Source organism: Mauremys mutica, chromosome 6 (assembly GCF_020497125.1).
Source record: "Mauremys mutica isolate MM-2020 ecotype Southern chromosome 6, ASM2049712v1, whole genome shotgun sequence".
Taxonomy (NCBI): domain Eukaryota; kingdom Metazoa; phylum Chordata; order Testudines; family Geoemydidae; genus Mauremys; species Mauremys mutica.
Window position 1 is genome coordinate 80,767,543 of NC_059077.1, and position 20,737 is coordinate 80,788,279.

General features: G+C 40.6%; 1 protein-coding gene across 3 annotated transcripts in view; it reads left to right on the forward strand.

Annotated features, from left to right (window-relative positions):
- The window catches only part of SEMA4D (semaphorin 4D), a 125,420-nt gene extending 108,110 nt beyond the window's left edge, over window positions 1-17,310 (forward strand). For all 3 annotated transcript variants that reach the window (XM_045020449.1, XM_045020450.1, XM_045020451.1), the window contains exons 11-15: window positions 1,472-1,694; window positions 4,393-4,508; window positions 12,075-12,247; window positions 12,609-12,652; window positions 14,072-17,310. In XM_045020449.1, the coding sequence (XP_044876384.1) occupies window positions 1,472-1,694; window positions 4,393-4,508; window positions 12,075-12,247; window positions 12,609-12,652; window positions 14,072-14,997 (1,482 nt within the window). In that variant the 3' untranslated portion in view covers window positions 14,998-17,310. The remainder of the gene's footprint in view (window positions 1-1,471; window positions 1,695-4,392; window positions 4,509-12,074; window positions 12,248-12,608; window positions 12,653-14,071) is intronic.
- Window positions 17,311-20,737: the final 3,427 nt, after the last annotated feature.

A 20,737-nucleotide genomic window follows, 5' to 3' on the forward strand; every position in this document is an offset into this window, starting at 1 on the left:
TTTTTTCAGTTTTTGGTAATGAATTGTCTTATAATTAAATAGATGGCACAGCACATTATGGTAGTGTAAAAGGTATTATAGATCAATAGGAACACAAGTAGCGCATAATCCTGCAATCCTTTCTTTCGAGTCATCTCACTGACTTCAGTGGGACTGCTCAGTAGGAAGCACTACTCACAGTAATTAGTGTTTATAGGATTGAGTCCTTATGGTTCTTTTTCTGTTTTCATATTAGCTAATTTTAGGGACATGATAATTTGACTGTAGCTTAGAAATGTGCGACCCGGGGGAGGTGTTTAAATATATACACCTCTACCTCGATATAACGCTGTCCTTGGGAGCCAAAAAATCTTACTGCATTATAGGTGAAACCGTGTTATATTGAACTTGATTTGATCTGCCGGAGTGCGCAGCCCTGCCCCCCCGGAGTGCTGCTTTACTGCATTATATCTGAATTCATGTTATGTCGGGTCGCATTATAGAGGTGTATTTTGGCTGGGTCCAAAGCCTACTATATTTGTTCACTTATCCTTCTACAAATTGAGACTGGTATTTGTGCAAGCCAGGGAGCTGTAAAATATGAGTATGCACCTGAAAAAAGTGCTGAGAGCTATATTCAGTCATAGGCGCCATCTCTGTGGGTGCTCCCAGGCTGGAACACCCACGGAAATAAATTGGTGGGTGCTCAGCACCCACCAGCAGCTCCCCGTGGCCCCACCCTGCCCCCCTGCTTCAGCTCGCCTCCGCCTCCTCCGCTAGCGTGCCGCCGGGTCCTGCTTCTCCCCCTCCCTTCCAGTGCTTGAGCTGTGAAACAGCTGATTTGTGGGGCAGGGAGGTTGGGAGAAGAAGGGGGAACTGGTGTGCTGGGGGAAGAGGCGGGGCTGGAGTGGGGATTTGGGGATGGGATCCAATAGGGGCAGGGAGGGGGCGGAGTTAGGGCAGGGACTTTGGGGATGGGGTTGGAATGGGGGCGAGTGTGGGGATGGGGCGGGGCAGGGAAAGGGGCGGGGGCGCGGGCACCCACCGGCGCTGGAGAAAGCTGGCGCCTATGTGTTCAGTTATGTTTGAGTTTTATTATTTAAAGGTGCACTTCCACAGTTTTAGCCATCAGGCTTCTTTCAAAGATATCTTAAACATTCTTTTTGAAAGGGGTACACTAAATATATGACCCATTTTACAGATGGCCCAATCATACTAAGTCAATAGGATCTTTTAAAAAACAGCTATCCATTTGAAACAACAAGTAGTAGTATTTATTTTTATTATTTATTAATATTTTGTGCCTGGGAACTCAAGGTGAGGATTTGGGCCCAATTGTACTCGGTACTGTACAGAGAAATAACAAAGAACAGACCCTATGTTCCTACAGTGTTTTATAACTTTAAAAATAAGATTGGAAAAAAGCGGGTGATGCTGCTGTCAACTGTGTACAATATGGTAAAAACAAATGATGCAATTTTTCTTTTGACAGTGTATAAACAAGGAGGCAAGAGCAGCGAACTACATGAGTTCTCTAAATTTACCAGACAAAACCCTACAGTTTGTTAAAGATCACCCTCTAATGGATGACTCGGTGACCCCGATAGGGGACAGACCCAGATTAATAAAACGAGATGTGAGGTATACACAGATCGTGGTAGACAGAGTCACAGCACTCAATGGCAGCTTGTACGATGTTATGTTTATTAGTACAGGTGAGTTTGCATTACACTATTTTAAGTCTCTATTTTAAGTTAGTATAGTAGGGTGAAATATATTGTTAGCAAACAGAACGAACACTTGCAATACTTTCATACCAACTAGTGTCCACTCTTTTTAAAAAGTAAGGACCATGATGAGTAAATGGCCAATCTTGGTCCATTTAAAAAATACATCCCACAAACAATTTAACTGTAGATGTGTTAACTGACCACCTTTTCCGAAGCTTCATTTCTTGCTAAAGAGTTCCCTGTATCAGCAGCAGGAGGGGAAAGGACAACAACAGTACCCTTTGGCAGTGTTGTTTGCCTAAAGGTAATAGACAGCTGCTGTTTCAGTTAGCAGCAGCAGCAGCCTACAGTGCACCTGTATGCCCCTGCCCCCACAAGCAGTGTGAGAAGGGATTGAATTGAAAGAGGCTCAGGGAAGCAAACAGGCCCTAAGTTTTCCTGGTGGCAGATGGAAAGGAGGGGAGCAGGTAGCGCTGTAGGAAGGGGATTAACCTCTGCAGAGATACAAATACATTAGGGGTAGGGGAAGTTCACATGTATTCCTCGTCCTCCTCTACCCAGGCATCTCCAGTAACTGCTGTGTGAAACAACAGACAGTTTTGTCTTTAGGAACCAAGTGCTGTACCATCTGCATATGTAAGACACACATGTAGGGAAGAGGTGAGGAAGGGCGTATGCCTGTAAAAAGGATAGGATTGGCCAGGGACCAATAAATATTTAAATCTAACATCAAAATAACTAAAGAAAAGACCAGGATTAGCCATTCCTTCACCTCGACCATCTTTTTTTTTTTTTTTTTTTTTTTAAATTAAGAGTGTGAGTTTAAAGAGTGAGAGACTCTCACTTCAAACAAAAAAAAACCCAGCCATGCTTTGACAGTCCAGTATATGTCACAAAAATGGGCATTCCTTGTTTTAAAAAAGATCATTGGCAAATCTATGAAACTGAAAGGGTAGTTGCATAATTTACAGAAATCTGAATGTTTCCCAGAAAGCTATGGCGTGAATTCACTTTTTTGTATAGTTTTGTGTTTGACTTGTCTGAGACTCTTCTTCCTCCTCTTTACAGTTAATTTCCCTGAAGAACTCTTTTGTAATGCTGAAAACGGGTGACTTTAAAATGTCACACCACATAGATACAGCTATACTAGTAGGTCTCTACAACTTAGAATCTGTTGTGCCTGATAATGACACCTGGGATATTTCCATGTTATACTTAATTTAAACCAACAAAAAGCTCTTCTGACCTTTGATGCAAAGGTTTCACAATTACCAAATATTTTTATTTCTTTCAGTTGCGTTTAAGTACATCTTAGTGCCTTTAATCAAGGTGTCCTCACATTTGAAATTCAGGAGAATACAAAATTAGTTTTTCTTGGCATTATATGCATATTGTCATGATGAAAATGTGTCTCCTTTAATGCTTAACTTCCCTGTTTGATCTGTGTCTATGTCCATTTCAAAGGGATCCTTCCCTTCTTCCTATCTGCCTGACCTAACCAAACTTTCATGAATAGTCTTCAAATAACTTGCCTTTTGTAGTACAAAATAAAATAGGCAGTTCCTTTTAGTGAAGCAGATCCAGTTAGGAAATGAATATACCACACAAGGAGATTGGCCTAGTTCACATGTGCAATAAAGAGTAGTGATTTAAGGTTAAAAATCAGTAAAGAATGGAAATTTAAAAATACACAAACAGATACTGCAAAGATTTAAAAACTGGGACAAGTGGATCATACTTGACAAGACAGAAGGCTTTCTGGGACAAAATAGGATTTTAAAATGAGAAAAACCTTTGTGCTGTTAGCACAACAAATCATCACTTAGTTGCCAAATTGGCCTGAACACATTTTGGCGTGGACTCAGTTCAGTCAGTGTTATCAAGTCTCTCCCTTTATTTCCCATCCAGATTTTCTGCACTTCCTGCTACAGTTGTGCTAGATGGACATTTTTCCTTTCTCACATTTACAATAACATGGTCCTGAACAAACTCAGTTACCAAGTTGAGCAGTTGTTGTCTAGGAATATGCTAGAAGAAACATAATCTAAAATTAAAGCATGTGACTTGGATATGAAAAGGTCTGGGTTCTGGGTCCAGCTCCTAATATTCTAGATATGGACTGGGTTACTAAGTGTGACTTTGAGCAAGCCATTTAGGCCGTAATCCTATGTCTGGTTGAAATTTTTCCATTTTAAACTTTTATTTTTTTATGGACGATTGAGTTTTTGACTAAACAAAAATTTTTGTGAGAAGTGTCTGCTTGTCTAAAAACTTCTGATTTTTTTCATAAAAAAACCCACAATTTTTCAGGTCTTGGTTTTTTGAGAAAAAGTCAAGAATTTCCACAGGCAGGAAAAAAGGACATTTTCCAATGTTCTATTTCATCCTTCTACTGTTAAAATCAACCAAAGTTCTGCCACTTATTTAAGTTGGAGTATACCCTGGCCATTAACCTCTTTGTGCCTCATTTTCCCTTTTGGTAAAATGGAGTCTGAAATACCGTTACTTGGCTGTCATGGGGCCTAATTTACAGTGCACTTCAAAATTGTCTGATGGAAGACAAAGTATTATCGTTCATTAAGTCTTCTAGTGAAGATCATTGATGCAAGCTATAGCAAACATACACATTTTACACAGTTCTTCTTTGAGGTCCTTACTAAGGTGTATTGTTTGGCTATTTCAGATAAAGGAGCCCTGCACAAAGCTATTAGCTATGAAAATGGAATGCATATTATTGAAGAAATACAACTTTTCCCAAATTTTGAGCCAGTTCAGACACTGTTGCTTTCATCAAAAAAGGTAAGCATGAAAAACAGGACTGTGTGAGGACATTTTGTGGAAGATCCAAAAAAAAAAAAAAAAAAAAGGGGTAACCCCAGTAGTGTGAAGAAAGTCACATTTTCCAACAAGCCTTTTTCTCTATCACTGAAATAATACTCAGAATATAGGATATGACCTGTGGCCATAACATCTTGTGCTGTGATACTGTCTGACATCACCAGATAAGGAGAGTCAGGCTGGGTCATGTCTGTCAGGGTCATGCATGGGCACTCTGTCTACTCAAGCTCCTATGCAAAAGCATAAGGGGCAGGGTGAATGCAACCTTCTCCCAGTTCCCCGATATTGCCTGGAGCAGCGAGATGAAACCTGACAACGGTCTAATCCACTCTAGCTAAATTTTCCAAACTTCTTCAGAACTCTTCTTGCCCAAACTCTTTAGAACTGCTGTGAATGACCTAGACTTATCTGAACTGAATTTGTATGGTCATACCCCCATAAACACCCCTCTCCTGTACAGGGTACCGCAATATGGTAGATTATAAGCGTGTGAGCCTGCCCTTCCCACAACAGACTAATCCCATTAAAAGATGAGCACAGCAGATACGTCTTCTATCTAGGAGAGTCCCGTGTGCTACATAGATACTTAGCATGCCTGTCATTCTCTGTGAAGGCGTGTAAATCATGGGACATGCAGTTGAAGTTTTGTCTACTAGAACAATCAATTACTATATCTTCAGAGCCGAAGAGAAAGGCAGCTTCTACCAGAACCTCATCTAGTAGACATGTGGTGCCTAAGACCAGCTCAGAAAAGACAACATCAAGGAAAGACTGGCACCCGCATTGGCATCAACATCACCAGCACCAAAGCAGAGTGCACTGACATCAACACTCATAGACTCATAGACTTTAAGGTCAGAAGGGACCATTATGATCATCTAGTCTGACCTCCTGCACAAAGCAGCCCACAGAATCTTACCCATCCACTTCTATAACAACCCCCTAACCTATGTCTGAGTTACTGAAGTCTTCAAATTGTGGTTTGAAGACCTCAAGCTGCAGAGAATCCTCCAGCAAGTGACCCATGCCCCATGCTGCAGAGGAAGGCGAAAAACCTCCAGGGCCTCTGCCAATCTGCCCCGGAGGAACATTCCTTCCCGACCCCAAATATGGCGATCAGTTAAACCCTGAGCATGTGGGCAAGACTCACCCGCCAGCACCCAGGAAAGAATTCTCTGCAGTAACTCAGATCCCATCCCATCACAGACCACTGGGCATACTTACCTGCTGATAATCAAAGATCAATTGCCAAATTAATTGCCAAAATTAGGCTATCCCATCATACCATCCCCTCCATAAATTTATCAAGCTTAGTCTTAAAGCCAGATATGTCTTTTGCTTCCACTACTCAGCTCCAAGGGGGTGTCTCCAAACACAGAGCCAGAAAATCCAGGTGGAGCTTATTGTCTTTGCACAAAGATGGACCTCTTAAATCCCTAGGAGAGAGACCCACAAAATCCCCTACAGCGCTGAAGGCTGGTGATTAGGAATAGCCTGCGACGCAGAAAATAACTTCTCCGACGCCTAACCCAGTACCAGTGACACAACCTTCCATACCGACCCCTACAACTGAAATAAAGCTAACTGACATGACCCTACAAGAAAGCAGGACCGTCTTCGATACCAGTGCAGACCCTGTAATGAGAGTGCCAATACCTTAGCATTGTCTCTAGAAGAGATTTACTCATTCTTCCTGTCACCGGGGTATGTCGTCTTGCCTTCCTTAAGCAGAGAATCCTCTCTTCTGAGATCCAAGGGCAACATCACCAAAAGGCCAGTCAGCTGTCCCTAAAGGACTCAACCACTGCCCCATCAGGAATGGCCAATATCAAACAAGCTATCAGTAGCCTTATTGCATGCTGCCATAGTCCTAGTAGGCCTACTGGTGTCCCGCCTCGTGCTTCTAGGAGCCAGTCTCCACTACACTCTAAGAAGAGGATGCTCTCCCCAGCAGTATCCCTGGCCAGACCTGGAGAGAGAGGACTACCAAGAACTGTACGCAGGAGGTTGTTACTGCTCTGGCCCCACTCAAGCACCCAAAAATCTCTCTTTATCACCCAACAAGATAGTGTCCTCTGTACTGGTGTCAGTGCTGGATGGTTTAAAGTTGTTTCAAGAATGTATGAGAATTGTAGAGCGGCTAGAGAGGAGACATCTGTCATATAAGAAAAAATTTATATATTCAACATATTGACTATTTCCAGGCCAGCCAGGATTGCCCTATCTCCCAGAGAATGAACAGGTTGCAGTCTCTCCAGTCAGTGGCAAATAATGTAAAATGAAATCCAGCAGTGATGTTGGATATGTCTGGGTCTACAAGGTCACATGTTGGCATGTATGTAAGTGATGCCAACTGCCACACTTCACCTGCGACCCTTATAGCTATGGCTGAGATCAGTGTACTCTCTGTCCAAGTACCATATGATCAAGAGAATCAGTCTTGCCCTACGTCCCACGAGAGCTCACTTGGTAGCTGAGGCCAGGAAATATACAAAAGGAGGTGCCCTTCTTTGCCCCCTTCTCGATTATGACACTCATCACAGGCACCTTGGGGATAGATTGAGGAACCCACCAGAACCATCTGCAGATGCAGTGGACATGGTCTCAGAACTATTTGAATGTATGTATGAACGTCCTAGAGTCTAGGACCATTATAAGGAGGTCTAGCCATAAGGGCTTGGAGCTTGCTAACCTTTCAGGCTAAAAGGATTGCCTTTTTTTTGGTGGTTATCTTGAGGGTAAGGTGATCTATCAAACAGAGGCTTCACAGATTTCAGGAAAATGATGTTGAGATTCCACATAGGAGACAGGTGGGTAAGTATCAGGAGGCCTTGGAGGAACTTTGATACCATCAGATGTGAGACCAAATACTACTGAATCAGAATGGTGACATGCCGATACAGCAGGAAGGTGGACTTTGAGAGAACTAAATGCCAATATAGCACGCTTCAAATGCTGCACGTACTTGAGGATCTTTGATGTGGGGGTCTCTATTAGGTCTATATTATGTTGGACTGCCCATATGGAGAAACATTTCCATTTGGAGGAGTAAGTCTTCCTAGCAGATGGCTTCCTGGGCAGCATAAGAATTTCTCAAACCTGTCGAGAATGGTCCCTGTGGGTAGTACTCAGCCAACCAACATCCAAGCCAGCAGGCTGGTAGGGAGCTATCACAATCAATGTAGCCCGTCTGGAGTAGCCTTACCTTCAAGATCAGGAGAATTGGGGGAAAGGAATACAGGAGGCCTGGAGACCACTGTAGCAGGAAAGTGTCTGATAAGGTGGTCAGTCTCATGCCCCCTGTAGAGCAGAATTAAAACATGATGGTGTTCTCTGTGATGAACAGATCTATTGTAGAAGTCCCCCAATGGTGAAATATCAGTTCTTTGATGGAATTCTGCAGTGACCACTCATGCCCATGTCAGTATACGTCTGCTTAAGAAGTCTGCCAGACTGTTACTGACTCCTGAAAGGTGCAGAGCCAGTGGGGTTACCTCATGGTGATGACACCAAGTCTACAGTCTGCTGGCCTGCTGGCAGAGAGGGGATGAACAAGCGCCTGTGTGCTTATTTATGTAGTGCATTACAGATGTGTTGTCCGTCAGGATCTGCAATGTGGCATTCTGCAGAACAGGAAGGAATGCCTCTTTTCATAGGAACACTTCTGAGACCACATCCTAACTTCATCCCTATGTGGTCTCATAATTTCACCTAAAGTAGTCAGTTAACCTGCCAGTCTTTCCTGAAACCTCATTCAGCCCCAGGAGAGAAGAAACTACATATGTTGGACATTTCGAGAGCCTTGATATATTACCCTAACAGAGCTTAACCAACCTTTTAGGCTGGTCTCCCTGCCTCCTTGTGGCCATATCCAGCCCATCAAAAGGCCAAGCCATCTCATCACAGACAATCTCTAAGTGGATCACAGTGCATTTCTGCCTGCTGTCAGATACCTGCTGAGTCTCTCCGAATATCAAGACATGCTCTGCCAGTGCACAGGTAGCATCTTTGACCTGCTTTAGGAATGTGTTTGTATCTGAGAACTGCAGGGCAGCAACGTGGAGCAACCCACTGATCTTTGTTAAACATTATGTCTGTGACACAGCAACCATGTCTGATGCCAAGGTCAGGAGAGTGGTACTTGAGTTATTTTTCTAATGCAACTGAAACTCCTCACTCCCACCATCCAGGAAGAATACTGCTTGCCAGTCACCTGCAGTGGGATTCACACTGTGACACACTCAGAAGAGACAACAGTTACCATACCCTGTAGTAACTGTGAGTCTTTGCAATGTTATCATCAGTGTGGATTCCATGACCAACCCTCCATTCCCATTTTTTGGAGTCCTCAGCAGTATTGGCTTTGCATGTGCAGCCCTGAGTGAAATTTTTCATCTGAAACTTTTTTCAGAAATTCAGATTCAACAATAGTGCTAGTGCATGTCCATTTTACCAAATTGTTTTGGTAAAAAAAAAACCAAACCAAAAAACTTTCAAATATTCTGAAAAAATGTAAACATTTTGTTTTGACCTTTTTGAAACAAAATTTCTTGATTTTTTTGGGGGGGGGTGTTCAAAACTATGTTTAGTTTTAAAATTTTCTTTTATTAAAAAATCAAAAACATTTTAAAATGGTTGAAATTTAAATAAAACATTTCAATTTTGTCAAAAGAAAATGTGGTGTTTGACTTGAAACAAATTTTTTTATTTTGGAATTGCCAGTGAATCAAAAAATCTGTTGTTTGCCCAGCTCTAAATCTATGGATAACTCTTAAGTTTAAAGTTGAATATTTACTCCTATTACAAGCTCTCATAACTCTCACAATTTCCCCTCATTTTTCCAGTCATTGAACACTGTCAAGATCATAGAATCATAGAAATGTAGGCTTGCCAGGGACCTCGAGGGATCATCTAATCCACACCCTCATGCTGAGACAACTTCCTTGTCTTTTTAAAATACTATTCAAAACAAAGTACTCCTTCCCTCATCTCCCACCAGTCCTCTACTATTATATATCTGTATTTTAGAATATACCCTATCAAGACGCTGGATGAGCAAGCGTCTCAGAGGGGTCATTAAGAAAAAACAGAAAGCGTACCAGGACTGGAAAATGGGAGGGATCAGCAAAGAAAACTACCTTATTGAGGTCAGAGGGTGTAGGGAAGCAGTGAGAAAGGCAAAGCGACGGGTGGAGATGGACCTAGCGAAGGGGATTAAAACCAATAGCAAAAGGTTTTTTAGCCATATAAATAGGAAGAAAACCAAGAAAGAAGAAGTGGGTCCGCTTAAAACTTTGAACGGAGTGGAGATTAGGGATAATCTTGGAATGGCACAATATCTGAACGAATATTTTGCCTCGGTCTTCAATGAGGCTAATGAAGGGCTAAGGAATAATGATAGAGGGACCATGGGGGTAGACATTACGGTATCGGAGGTGGAAGCCAAACTTGAACAGCTTAACGGAAGTAAATCGGGGGGCCCGGATAATCTTCATCCTAGAATATTAAGGGAATTAGCGAGTGATATTGCTAGCCCGTTAGCGATGATTTTTAATAAATCTCTAAATTCGGGGATTGTACCGTTGGACTGGAGATTAGCTAATGTAGTTCCTATATTCAAGAAGGGGGAAAAAAAGTGACCCGGGTAACTACAGGCCTGTTAGTTTAACATCTGCAGTATGCAAAGTCATGGAAAAATTTTTAAAAGAGAGAGTGGTTACGGAGCAGGAGGCCGATGGCAACTGGGATAGTTTACAGCATGGATTTACGAAAGGTAGATCGTGCCAAACCAACCTGATCTCCTTCTTTGAGAAAGTAACAGATTTTTTAGACAAGGGAAATGCGGTGGATCTAATATATCTGGATTTCAGTAAGGCGTTTGATACGGTACCGCATGAGGAATTACTGGTTAAATTGGAAAAGATGGGGATTGAAATGAAAATCCAGAGGTGGATAAGGAGCTGGTTAAAGGGGAGACTGCAGAGGGTAGTATTGAAGGGGGAACTGTCAGGTTGGAGGGGGGTTACTAGTGGAGTTCCTCAAGGTTCGGTTTTGGGTCCGATTTTATTCAATCTATTTATTGCTGACCTGGGAACCAGGAGTAGGAGTGGGCTGATAAAGTTTGCGGACGACACCAAGTTGGGAGGTATTGCCAATTCGGAAAAGGATCGGGATATCCTCCAGGGAGATTTGGATGACCTTGTAAACTGGAGTATTAGTAACAGGATGAAATTCAATAGTGAGAAGTGTAAGGTTATGCATTTAGGGATGACTAACAAGAATTTTAGTTATAAGCTAGGTACGCACCAGTTGCAAGTAACGGAGGAGGAGAAGGACCTAGGAGTCCTGGTTGATCGTAGGATGACTATGAGCAGGCAATGCGATGTGGCCGTTAAGAAAGCAAATGCGGTCTTGGGATGCATTAGGCGAGGTATTTCTAGTAGGGATAAGGAGGTGCTAGTCCCGTTATATAAGGCGTTGGTGAGACCTCATCTGGAGTATTGTGTGCAGTTTTGGTCTCCCATGTTTAAGAAGGATGAATTCAAACTGGAACAGGTACAAAGAAGGGCCACTAGAATGGTCTGAGGAATGGAAGGCCTGTCGTATGAAAGGAGACTTGAGGAGCTCGGTTTGTTTTCCCTAACCAAAAGAAGGATAAGAGGAGATATGATTGCACTCTTTAAATATATCAGAGGGATAAATACCAGGGAAGGAGAGGAATTATTTCAGCTCAGTGCTAATGTGGACACGAGGACAAACGGATATAAATTGTCAGTTAGGAAATTTAGGCTTGAAATTAGACGAAGGTTTCTAACTATCAGGGGAGTGCAATACTGGAACAGCCTACCGAGGGAAACAGTGGGGGCGAAGGACCTCCATGACTTCAAGACTAAGCTAGATAAGTTTATGGAGGAGATGGTATGATAGGATACCGGGCTTAGTCAATAGGTTAATTAAGTGCCACACTGGTAAATAGTACAATGGGTCAATGATATGATATTCTTAACCTTTTTCCAGAGGGTATGGCTGGAGAGTCTTGCCCGCATGCTCGGGGTTCAGCTGACCGCCATATTTGAGGTCGGGAAGGAATTTTCCTCCAGGGTAGATTGGCTGTGGCCCTGGAGGTTTTTCGCCTTCCTCCGAAGCATGGGGCAGGGGTCGCTTGCTAAAGGAGTGGGGGGATCGGCAAATGTGGCCTGCATCTTGCAGGAGGTCAGACTAGATGATCATATTGGTCCCTTCTGATCTTGGATTCTATGATAAGTCCTAATTTTCTTCTCCCCTCCCCCTCCTTTTCTCAGCTAACTGGGCTTGGTCACTGGATCAGTATTTTCCAGGCTTGCTGGTCCAGTGCTTGCCCCAGATCCACTCTGTCCTCTTGTAGATGGTCTAGCCATCATTTTCTTGGCTGTCCTCTTGTTTTCTGTCTGCAAGTCCTAAGAATGTGGTTAATTAATGAATGTAATATGTTTGTTACATGATTTCCAAAGGGTGATTGTGGACGGTCTCTCTCTGTTACATCCACAGGGCAAAAGGTATCTCTATGCAGGTTCCAATTCTGGTGTGGTTCAGTCTCCCGTTGCATTCTGTGACAAGTACAGCACTTGTGTTGACTGTGTTCTAGTTAGAGATCCCTACTGTGCTTGGAAGTCACATGAAGCCTCCTGTATTAATATTCTTAAAGAAAATGAAATTGAAAGGTAATAGCACCTGTTGTCTCTCCTGTGGTTAGCAATAAGAAATTCTACGTCATGTAAATATTTCCTGACAAAATTATGTAATATTTATACATTTGTGACCTTATTTATCATTTATAATTGTTTTTATTTTAAAAAGTCCAGTTGACATTAATGAACAAGATGCACGCTGTAACAATTTACTTGTATTAATGGTCCATGTACACAGTGTATTTTTAAACACTGACTTTCCTATTAGATGACTACCAACATATTGTGATTGTCTGCATAATTTAAGCATCATCATTATCCTGCTCCTTTTAATCATGGGGTGGTGGTGAGGAATATATGATTACAACTTTTAATGCTTGATTAATTTGTATAGGGATTGGATTCAGAACATAGGTGGTGATGCCTCTTCCTGCCCTGGTAAGTTTTGTTTTTTTATAAATGTGATTTAAAAAATAAATATGCAATGCATTTAAATTGTCGTGTTTTTTCAGGTGTTTTGTATATTTATTTATCCATGTGCATTCCCATTTCATGTGTTTAAACTTAAGTTTTATATATTGTATTTGAGCATCTGTACAGTATATGTATTATCTTAGAATGTCTGTATTGATAGACATACATTGCATAGTGTTACATTCAGTGTAATAAACAATAAAATGAACCTGGGCCACTGCAGCTGCTGCTTATGAATGAGAATGATGTTTGCCATAAGGAATTACATTAGAGTCCTTAATTGCATTCTTGATACTTATTAGGTCACTTGAGAATTCTAATGGCAGTTAAGAATACCTGATTATTATGGTTAGAGCAAAGGAAATGATCTTCAGATAAATTGATTTATGGTTGGGAGAAAGGTTCTGAATACCACTGAGCAGATATCTAGAGTAGCTGAAATGGTGCTCCAGTGTATTGAAAGCTCAAATAATCACAGCTTTTATTTTTTGTAATGTGTGTTGCTGCTGTCACCACACATCAAGGAATCCTTGGGGAGAAATAGGATTCCAGGAGACTTACATTGTAGTAGTTGAGGCTTTCACAGGGTTTACATTACCATGTGTATTATTAAATCAAGCACTGTATGGACCACTATAAGAATGCTGCTTGCTACTTAATTAGTTTTATCATGCTGTATGTTTCGTGTGTGTTAGTTTCTTTTTTAATTGTTTTTTTTGTTTTGTTTTGGGGGTTAGAGTGTTACAGCTGAGAAGTGGTATTTCTGAGTAATATCAATATCATATGTAGATTTCTTTCAGATGCTTACAATATTTATGTACTCAAAAATGTACTACTTTCTCATAACAATTACCATATGGGTCCATCTAGGCCAATATCCTGACAGTCTCTAAAAGTGACTAGCATCAGGTCCTACAGAGGAAGGTGCAAGACACTCCTTAATAGGCAGATGCGGGATAATCTACCCCATAAAAGCCTAATCCTAATTCTTAATTCTTAAGAAGTTAGTGTAAATCCTAAAGCCTGATGTCTTATATCCCTCAGTATCTCAGGCATAGCTGCTGTTTGGTGGTTTGTTCAGATTTTCAATGTCTTCATGGCCTAGGGGCTTGTCTACCCATCACCACAGTCTGGACTATGGGGGTGTGACCTGGAGAGCACTCTGAAATGTTGCGCTCTAACTGTCCCGTGTAGACCCTGCTGGCACGAACTAAAAAGTACCTAGTTGGTGGTGATGTAATCCTGTTTCAAACTGAGGAATAGAGGTAGACTTCATGGAGTAAACGTTATATTTCGCTTATGACTACAGAACCATGAAACTATAGGGATTAGTGCAATCAAAAATCATTGCTGATACTTTGCAAATTTATTTTGATGTTCCAGATAAAGTAAGAGAGAATTCTCTGCAGCATACATTCAAGCATGGGAGCACAGCAGAACTCAAATGTTCTCAAAAATCCAACCTGGCCCAGGTAGTTTGGAAATTCAAAGATGATGTATTGAAAGTTGAGAGCCCCAAGTATCGTCTTCTGGAGAAAGCACTGCTCATCTTCAATTTATCAGAAGGAGATAGTGGTATTTATCAGTGTTTGTCAGAAGAAAAAGTGAAGAATAAGAAATTTTCTCAAGTGGTGGCTAAACATGTTTTGGAACTGAAAAAAATCCAGCCTAGTACAGTGGACCCAATCCAACCAGCAGCACAGACAGAAGGTAATACCGATGTACCAAAAATGTCAACTGTGCCAACAGAAGGGTCTACTGCTCAAACTTCGACCACCCAGATTATACCAGTAACAACAGGAAGGATAATAAGAGAGCCAATCGGCCCCATCCTTGCAAGTGCAACCTCCAACCCTGAAATCTTCAATTCTGTTCCTGATGGAGTCCCTGAAAAGACAATGTTCTTAAAGTCAAATGATAATTTCCTTTTAATATTTCTCTTTCTGTTCTTTTTTGTTCTTTTCCTAAGTCTGTTGTCCTACAACTGTTACAAAGGCTATTTACCAGGCCAGTGTTTAAAATTCCGCTCTGCCATGTTACTTGGTAAGAAAAAACCCAAATCAGATTTTTCTGATTGTGAGCAAAGTGTAAAAGAAACTCTAGTGGAGCAAGGCAGTATCCAGAACCAAACTGGAGAGCAGCCAAAGCCAGCTCATGACACTGGATATGAGACTGAGCCAGATTGTGGAAATGGCCAGGTTCAACATGATGATGATGTCTCCTCGCAGGCTCACAAAGAAGTCAAGGACAAACCTTTTGATGTTAAATGTGAACTAAAATATGCTGACTCAGATGCAGAGTGTGACTGAAAGAGAGAGTCCTCCACATTAATCATGAAAATAACTGTGGTTCTTACAGTTAATTATTTGAGCACGGATACTTTTGGATGTGACAACTTAGCCATAGAGGGTTATGTGCGCTTAAAAGATTCAGCGTGCCAATTTCAAACCTTGCTAGAATAGAAAACAATGTTCTGGTGTATCCGATAATCGTATTTCATGGTTTTTAAAAAATGGCTAGTTGCAGATCACCATGTTTTTCTGGGATTTTTCAGAGTACTTTTAACAGTTGCAAATGCAGTTACTGATTTATTTAATCCCTTTTCTTCCATAGAATAAAAATGAGACTAATGCAATCAGCTAAATTAAATACTTCCAGTCTGCACATATTTAAGCTGCCATTTAAAAACAACTAATTTCATTTTAATTCCAAATTGGAAATGAAGTTTAGTTTATCAGATTGGTAAATTATAGCATTTTGTCCAGATTGGGACATTTCTTTGCTTCTAGTGATTCTTATTCTTAGCATAACATTTTGAGTCTGTTGGCAAGTTGGGTAGCTTTGATTAGTTTAAGAATTAATTTTTAAAAATTGCTGTTTGTGTACCTTGTAGAATTAAATGTACATTGGGAAAGAGCTGGTTTGATTTGCGTAAGATTCTCAGGGATAATCTTTGCTTTAAGTGCTATCTTTTTGCTTTCTAGAAATTTAGGTACAACAGTCATTCGAGTAGATGATGTTATTTTTTTTCGGGATTGCAGGAGCATAGGTAAGATTTAAAAAAAAACTCCAACAAGATGGACACCATCGCATTCTGTTGCTATATAAAACTGGATTTTTTTTTTTTTTAAAGTGAAATGGCACAGGAAGCAGCTGTCACTTAGCCATGCCACTCAGAGAGGCTTTTGCACTGTGGGACCAATACAGAATTTATTAGAAGAATTTGATGTAATAATTGGATGGGGTAAACTTGCTGCAGTTGATAGCTAGACAAGACAATATTGCAGTTTTATACTAAAAAGTAACTGAACTTCTCTTTAATAACAAAGTCTTTGCAATTTTTCACTATTTCTGGTTAACTTCTACCAATCTCGTATGCAACTGGAGACTGAAACTGGAGTTGCTCAAAAGAATTGGTTAGCTGAATTGTCACATGACTCATGCCTGCAAGTGAAAAAGTACAAGCATTCTAAACCTGGTTCACAGTGGCACTATTTGTCTGTAAAAGTTTTTTGTGCGGTACAGTTCTTTAAGAATTGTTTCTTCCATAGTGTCTTTCTGTAAATGTTGTTAGAAATAGAATTGTCATAGTAAATAGCAGTATGCCCAGGCTTCTTTTTTGTTGTTGTTTTTGTTGACCTCTCATTCAAACATAATATAATTTAGATCATCTTAGTGTAAACAGTTTATATTTTATAAGATTCAGTTTGGTTTTATTTTTCTATTTTTAATTATGTACATATGAAAAGCAACAGAATAAATATTAAAATAAGTTGTATTATATCCTTGACTTTCATCCAATGTACATAGTGAAACCACTTTAAATATTGTAAAGCCTTACGTTTTGCTTTTCTTTAATGAGACTTCTGTAATGAATTTCACATAGGTTTTCTCTTCAGCTTTAAATTCATAGGGGGTAGAGAGTGAATAGAGCTCATTTCTAGGAATCTAGTGATTTTCATTTGTCATCCTTCTAAAACTCATTTGTCCTTTTTGCATTATTTCTTCGGTGTATTATGTATTTCTTAAAACCTTTTTCCTTAGTGCCCTCTTTTTTCTTTTCTGTCCTCTTCTGTCACACAGCCTCATCTTCTATACCTTTCCCTCCTACTGGTACCTCCTTTTTGTCCTGTGTGGGAAGTGATTCACCTCCTTCACCCACCAATACCATGCCTGATGTTTGGTCTAGCACAGAGCTTGTAATGGTCATGTTGTTACCACCTTTCCTAAGTGACCAGGCACAGCATGTTAGTGTCCATGGAACCTTTCACCTCTTCTGTCAAGCCACTGGTAAGTAAGAAGACCCTCTGTAAACCAACACTTTCTTCATTGCATATTTTGTATCCATCTCCATGTCCTGATTAATAAATGGGATGTAGAAGTCTAAGGATCTGTCCTGAAATCAGTGGCTGCAGAGGCTGTTTAGTAGCTTTCAGGATTAGGCCTGAATTCTGTACTGTAAATACTTCAGCCTTAGCTCAGCAAGATACTTAAGCATGCGCTTATCATTAAGCATGTAATAGTCCCTTGCCTTGAATTAAATTATTCATGTGCTTAAGTAGTTTGCTGAATCGTGGCTTTACATATGTAAACTTACTCATATGAATAAACATTTTCAGAAGCATGGTTTATATGATCTTTTTTTCATTATATAATTTTACTGGCCTGCATTTATTTGTTTTGAACATTACCTAGACATGACCAATTACTTTTCATATTTTTTTCATCTGGTAAAATTCTTATTATTTTACTCTCTTTCATTTCCCAGTATATATCAGCTGAAAGCTGTAACTCCGAGGGCAGGGTTATTATTTTTTCAGAAATTCATAGTTTGTCTTTAACAGGTATGTGGTACAGAATTTGTCCTGGTTTGAGTTAAAAGGATTTTACTTTGGGGGTTTTGAAATGTGAAACGAAATGAAATATGTTCTTAAACACTTTTGCTATCTGATTTGAAGAATAGACTTGAAAGTGTTTGGTAGACTGTTAACCATGTTGCTGTGCCTCTGCATATGTTTCATGTTTCTTAATGGACAACTTTCAGATCAAATTTGATCAAAATATTTTAGGTTTTATAAAATAAACCTTTACAAAATTAAAGGCCATTTTTCCCTAAGTTAAAAAAAAATGTTAGTGGAAACTTTAACAAACATTTCTTTCAGTGTTTGCTATATAAATGTTGTAGCAAGTTTAAGAATATTATAAACAAAAGTGAAAATAACTGTTATTCTCCAAGATGAGGAAATGCAAAGAGCAAACAGCATAAATAGTAAAAAAAGAAAAGGTGTAAATATTATTTGTTTCAGTAATCTAAATTGATGTTAGTAATGTAGGTAGGAAATGTGTTTATTTTTAGAAATTGTTTTTTAACCAATGTAGTGTCTCTTCAATTGGTATTTGGAAATGTCTGATCTAACTTGTTTCCATGTGCTCTCTCTCTCTCAAATATAAATTATAATTTTAAAAAAAATTGGCAGTAAATTTAAAACAAAAGGAATTGTTTCTTAATGCCAGTCTATGGAATTCACAGACGGTAGAGACAAATAGTTGAAAAGAGATGGATAATGTCATAAATTTTTACTTTTGAAATTCTGCAGGCTAAAACGAAACAGGAAAATGAAATGTATTTTTATTCAGGGTGTCAACTTAGCCACCTGTGGGATTCAAAAGAGAGCATTGAACTCTTTTGGTTTTTTTGTGGAAGCTGGAGCTGTTTCGCTTTCCTCTGAAACATTAGGAATCTTCAGCTGGCAGAATGGCCACGTTCCACTGCTTAAAAATTACAAAATCACCAAACTGAAGCAGTGGCTGCAACTTTGCAGGACCTTCTGAAAACAGTGTATGCTGCTTTTACTGCTGAGCAGCACCAGTTATCTAACAAGCTTTCTATTAAGAGCTGTTTGCATTCTTGCAGAGAACATTGGTGATACTTTACTTAGACAGAAGTAACCATAAAGGAGCCATATTGCCTGCAGTACTACATGCAATATAAAATGTGGTGTTTTGCTACACAGAGAATAACAACATGGCATGGATGAACATAAGAACGGCCATATTGGGTCAGACAAAAGGTCCATCTAGCCCAGTATCCTGACTTCCGGGTGGAGAAAGAAATGCTATAGTTTCTAAGAAGCAGGAGCCAATGTATAATATAGCCACATAAACTACCACATAACTGCATTCCAGAATCTATGCTTTATTTTAAAAAAATTAAGTTGGGAAGAAAACTGTTGAATGTGAATTCAATGTAAATGATGTCTGTCCAAGTCTGCAAACAGCCTGAAACAATAGTTCTAAAAGGTATGAACTTCTCCCACTCATCTTAAGGTCCTATTAACACTGAAGCCCTAGTATAATATACCTTAGATGGAAAAATTGCTAACAAAGTCACTGATGAACATTTTAGCAGCACTGTGGGTACAGGGGGGAAAGCTAGTCGTCAAATTTTGCTGAGGTGAGAAAAGAATTCCTATCTCCCTACCACAAAATTAAAGGCTCCTCTTCTGTCTCCAAAAGGAAAAGGGATGCATTTCTTCCCATTACCTAAAGCCTAAACTGCCTGCTGGTTACAAAAGAACAAAACCTCCTATGTTATTCCGGGTCCTAGAAGACCAAACAGTTGGGCACCCACCTGCCAAATCTCCGGCTTCCCCTGATAATCTCTATAATGCAGCTACTCACTGTTGATGCAGAAATTTGCAGCACTTTGCAAACAATGAATTTAATTTAATAACAAAAAGAATGCTATACTCCTGTGAGGGGGAATCGGCTGGAGGGGGCCGAGTGCCACATGACTCTGGGTGTTCTGGTGAATAATTCAGGTCTAGGACACAAGGGTTTTAGCTATTACCAACAGAGAATTTTGTTTAAAAAAAGTAAAAATTGTCCCACCTAAGTTCATAGGTGGGACAATTATAGTTCCTTCTCCTTCACTGGTTGAGCCCACTCCTCACCACCACCACCGCACACGCACACACACTCTCCCTGCCACAAAATAATGAACTTTTCCACAATATTCAGTGGTGTGTCACAGCAAGCTGCTCCAGGCAAACACCAGCCACGGAGAGGAGCAACCTATTGAACGGGTTATTTGTATCTGGGCATCAGGCTCTGCAACATGCACTCCTGCACAGCTGCAGAGTCCTGTTGTCATCAGTAGGACTTCACATGGATGCTAAGATCTGCACTTGCAATTGCAGGATTGTGGCCTAAGTTTGGAGAAATTATATGCATTTATTTGTTAAAATGTAGTATGTTATCGATGGTCTAACAGTGATCTGCCAATTTCCCCCGTCTTAATCCTTTATCATTAGGAACAGTCACAAAGGGAGGGTGAATATAAAGATAAATGTATTACTCTATCCCATCACTCGAGCATGAGCTGACTAAAATAGATGCTTAAAAACCAAGCAGGAACAGTATGTACACTGGTGACGTTTGTTGTTTATTAATGGGAAAACATCTACCTGTTTGAGGTAGATATAATTTACCTTAATGAAATTTAATCTTTACTTCACAGCTTCATTGAACATTTCTGGAGAAAGTCCAGATAGCAATGGAGTGATGTGTTTCACATTTAACGTTATTTGTAATGGCAGGAAGAATCAGCTAATGTTCTCTCTGAACAGACTCATACAATCATGCCATACGAGCAGAAGTGGGCAAATGACAGCGGCCTGCGGGACCCTCCCGCCTGGCCCCTCCCCTGCTGTTTTCCCTCCCCCGCAGCCTCAGCTCTGGGCAGCAGGGCTGTGAGCTCCTGGGGCAGTGCAGCTGCAGAGCCCAGCTTAACCCAGTGCTCTGTGCTGCGTGATGGTGACGGCATGACTCCCGGGCAGCGTGGCTGTAGCGCCGCCAGCCACCAGTGCTCCAGGCAGCGCGGTAAGGGGGCAGGGAGCGGGGGGGTTGGATAGAGGGCAGGGGAGTTCAGGAGGGTGGTCGGGTGTGGGGGTGTGGATAGGGGTTGGGGTGGCCAGAGGGCGGGGAACAGGACGGTTGAATGGGGTAGAGGTTCCAGGGGGGCAGTCAGGAATGAGAGGAGGGGCAGGG